Below are 3,860 nucleotides of genomic sequence, written 5' to 3'. Positions count from 1 at the left end.
TGATTAAGATTAATTTTTATTTAGTTTATGTTAATGTAATTTAAGAATTTGAAAGATTACATTAAAAAATTTAATGATATTAAATTTAAATTAGAAATTAGTTTAGAAATTGTATAGATTTTAGGTTGTATTTAGTTTTTAAAATTTTGTTAGTTTTATATTTGAAATTTTAAGAATTAATTATGTGAATTAGAAATTTTGAATGTAAATATAAATTCAAAATTTTATGAGATTGAATTAGAGATTATATGGGTATTTAGTTGGACCTTATTTTAACTTTTTGATAATTTTATATAATGAATTTTATAAATTGAGAAATATAAGTAATATGAATTTATTATTAAATTAAAGAATTATTTATATGAATTTTAAATTAATTGATTATTGAATTGCATAATTTTATTGAATTTAACCACAATTATTTAATTGTGACAGAAAATGGAGAGATTCTTTAAACCTAAACGAGTCCGTAGTGGTGAATCTTCAAATGAGCCTAATATTAGTGAACCAGTTCAAAATCAATCTTGTGTGGAATTGAATTTAAATGATATTGTTAGTGATCCGGGATTACGAAAATCAGTTGAGAAATTTGATATTTCTCTTCGAGACCATGTCCGAAGAGAGTATTTGACTAGGGGACCTTGCCAACCGATTGGCCATATGTATCCAAAAACATCATTTGGTAAACAACATAGAAGTTTCCAAGATAGTTGGTATCAAAAGTTTGTATGGTTAGAGTATAGCATATCGAAAGATGCGGCGTTTTGCTTTTGGTGCTTTCTTTTCAAAACACAAAATAAGGGAGGTCGATATGCAGATGATGCCTTTACAAAAACGGGATTCAATAATTGGAAAAAGGCAATGGAAAGATTTAATGAACATATTGGAGCTGTGAATAGTTGCCATAATGATGCTAGAATACAGTTTGAAAGTTTTCAAGATCAAAGGCATAGTGTGTCAAATGTGCTACGATCTTGTGGGCGTGAAATAGATATTGCATATCGCACCCGTTTAACTGCTGCTCTGGATGTGACCCGCTTTCTTTTGAAGCAAGGATTGGCTTTTCGTGAAAATGATGAGTCAACTAGTTCTTCAAATAGAGGCAATTTTCTTGAATTGTTTGAGTGGTATAGCCAACGAAATATTGAGATTTTTGAGGTTGTAAATCAAAATGCTCCTGCAAATAATCAACTAACTTCTCCAATGATTCAAAAAGATCTGGCACATGCTTGTGCCTCAGAGATCACAAGTGTTATAATCAATGATATTGGAGACAATTATTTTTCCCTAATAGTTGATGAGTCTCGAGACAGTTCAGTGAAAGAGCAAATGGGAGTTGTTTTGAGATATGTGAACAAAGAAGGGCGTGTGATTGAACGTTTCCTTGCAATTGTACATGTGTCTGACACCACATCTCTTTGTTTGAAAGATGCAATTGATTCTTTATTCGCGCAACACGGATTATCATTATCCAAATTGAGAGGTCAAGGATATGATGGAGCTTCAAATATGCGAGGTGAGTTCAATGGTTTGAAGGCCCTTATATTACAAGAAAATCCCTATGCGATGTATATTCACTGTTTTGCTCACCAACTCCAGTTAGTTATTGTTGCTGTTGCTAAGGGAAATATCATTGTCAGTGAATTCTTTGTCTATGTCTCTATGATTGTCAATTTAACTGGAGCATCATGTAAAAGGAGAGATCAATTAAGACAAATAGAACATGATAAGATTGTTACACTTTTAGACAGTGGAGATATTATTAGTGGAAAAGGCAAAAATCAAGAAACTAGTTTAGCAAGACCAGGGGATACTCGTTGGGGATCACACTATCTAACATTACTTCGTCTATCCTCTATGTGGGCTTCGGTGATTGGAATATTGGGAAATATACAAGATGATGCCACCACTTCTGACAATAGAGGTATGGCCAGGGGTTTGATTGATAGAATGAATGATTATGAGTTTGTTTTTGCATTGCACCTGATGAAGTATTTATTGGGAATCACAAATGGGAAATATACAAGATGATGCCACCACTTCTGACAATAGAGGTATGGCCAGGGGTTTGATTGATAGAATGAATGATTATGAGTTTGTTTTTGCATTGCACCTGATGAAGTATTTATTGGGAATCACAAATGACTTGTCACTTGTTTTGCAACAAAGGGATCAAAATATTGTCCAAGCCATGAGTTTGATTGATACTATGAAATCTCAATTGCAAGACTTTAGGGAAGAGGGATGGCAAATAATTTTAGATGAAGTCAACAATTTTTGTGAGTTGAATATGATTCCCGTGATTGATATGGAAGACAGTATAGCAATCCGTGGCAATGCCAGGCGCAGTCGCAGAGGTCAAACCATCACTAATTTTCATCATTATCGCGTGGAAATTTTTTGTGAGGTATTATTTTTGAAATTATTATTTCATTACATTTGTTACTTGTTAGCAGATTTTCTTAGTTATTAATTTTATCATTGTTGTGATGTCAGGTTGTTGATTTAATTATACAAGAGATGAATAATCGTTTCTCGGAAGTTAGCACGGAATTGCTTAGTTGCATTGCATGTCTTGATCCAAAAAGTTCTTTCTCTCAATTCAATGTGCAGAAACTACTCCGTCTTGCTGATTTATATCCTGAAGACTTCTCAAGTAACGATTATTTATATCTTGAGTCTCAACTTCGAAATTATATTTATAATGTGCAACGCGATCCTCAATTTTCAGAAGTTGGAGATTTGGGAAGTCTTGCTCAACAAATGGTTAAAACTGGTAAAAATACAGTTTTTCCATTGGTTTATCGTCTGATCCAGTTGGCATTAGTTCTACCAGTTGCGACTGCTTCTGTTGAAAGAGTATTTTCTGCAATGAATATTGTCAAGACTGATTTGCGCAACAAAATGGGAGACGAGTGGATGAATGACTGTCTGGTTGTATACATCGAGAAGGATATTTTTGCAACAATTGAAAATGAGCAAATATTGCAGCGTTTTCAACGGATGAAGACTCGCAGAATGCAATTGCCTCCTCTTCGTTATTCGAGTGCAACAACTACCAATACTTCAAGTGTTAATCAATAACAAATTTTTGGGTATGTATAATTATATGTTTTTATTATTTTTATAATTATTGATTCTAAATTTTACTTATTAAATATATTTATTTCGTCACAAAAAAAAATTTTTAATACACTTCAGCCCCCCCAAAAATAAATTTCTGGCTCCGTCCCTGCAAGCTACCAGTTCTGAGCAGGATTTCTCGCAACCAAACTTACTTTCCTTGACTAGAATCTAGCATACTATATACGTACTCAAGGGCTTCAGCTGATAAAAAAAAATTATTGCAATCATTTTACCTCTTTCTTTCTTTTTAGAGTTTGGAAAATTGCAGACTGCATTTTTAGTTTCCTGCTTCGGTTCCCAAAACTGCACCAGCCTCTTCTTCGTACTCACTTTTGGCTCACGGTTTTGAGGTTACAAGCTGGAGCAATGAAGCGAGCAAATGTCTATCTTTCTCTTCCTCACTCTCTCGGTTGCGGGCTGGAAGCAAGGAGAAACCAGAATGTTCTCTTTTCCTCTCACTCGGTTGTGTTTTAAGATGAAGGGGTGTGGCTGAGTCTCTCTTTCAGTTTTGCTCCTAGTGTTTAGTTGGTAAGAACAGAGTTGAAGCGTGCTTCTTCACTCGGCCACCGCTCAATTAATATATCAGTTTCTATTGCTCCATTCACTCACCGCTTGCACTTAGCTAATAATTGGCAGCTATTTTCTCCTCCTAAATTCATTTAACTCGCTGCTTATAGGACCATGATTCGAAGACTCGGCCGAGACCGAGACGACTCGGCCTAGTCGTCTCCGTC

General features: G+C 34.5%; 1 protein-coding gene across 1 annotated transcript; it reads left to right on the top strand.

Annotated features, from left to right (window-relative positions):
* The first annotated feature begins 438 nt into the window (after positions 1-438).
* LOC113782522 (zinc finger MYM-type protein 1-like) lies at positions 439-3,084 on the top strand. The gene is made up of 3 exons (XM_027328413.1): positions 439-1,859; positions 1,993-2,407; positions 2,497-3,084. Exons 1-3 carry the CDS (start codon positions 439-441, stop codon positions 3,082-3,084), a joined length of 2,424 nt encoding a protein of 807 aa, XP_027184214.1.
* The last annotated feature ends 776 nt before the right edge of the window (positions 3,085-3,860 follow it).

The sequence above is a fragment of the Coffea eugenioides genome, chromosome 9, assembly GCF_003713205.1.
Source record: "Coffea eugenioides isolate CCC68of chromosome 9, Ceug_1.0, whole genome shotgun sequence".
NCBI lineage: Eukaryota > Viridiplantae > Streptophyta > Magnoliopsida > Gentianales > Rubiaceae > Coffea > Coffea eugenioides.
This window is presented reverse-complemented; position numbering and strand designations above follow the sequence as displayed.

Excerpts from the sequence above, each read along its gene's own strand:
- LOC113782522 (XM_027328413.1), top strand. The coding sequence starts at position 439 with ATGGAGAGATTCTTTAAACCTAAACGAGTCCGTAGTGGTGAATCTTCA. Across the intron at positions 1,860-1,992 it reads TTACTTCGTCTATCCTCTAT|TATTTATTGGGAATCACAAA; the intron begins GTGGGCTTCGGT and ends CACCTGATGAAG. Across the intron at positions 2,408-2,496 it reads GCGTGGAAATTTTTTGTGAG|GTTGTTGATTTAATTATACA; the intron begins GTATTATTTTTG and ends TTGTGATGTCAG.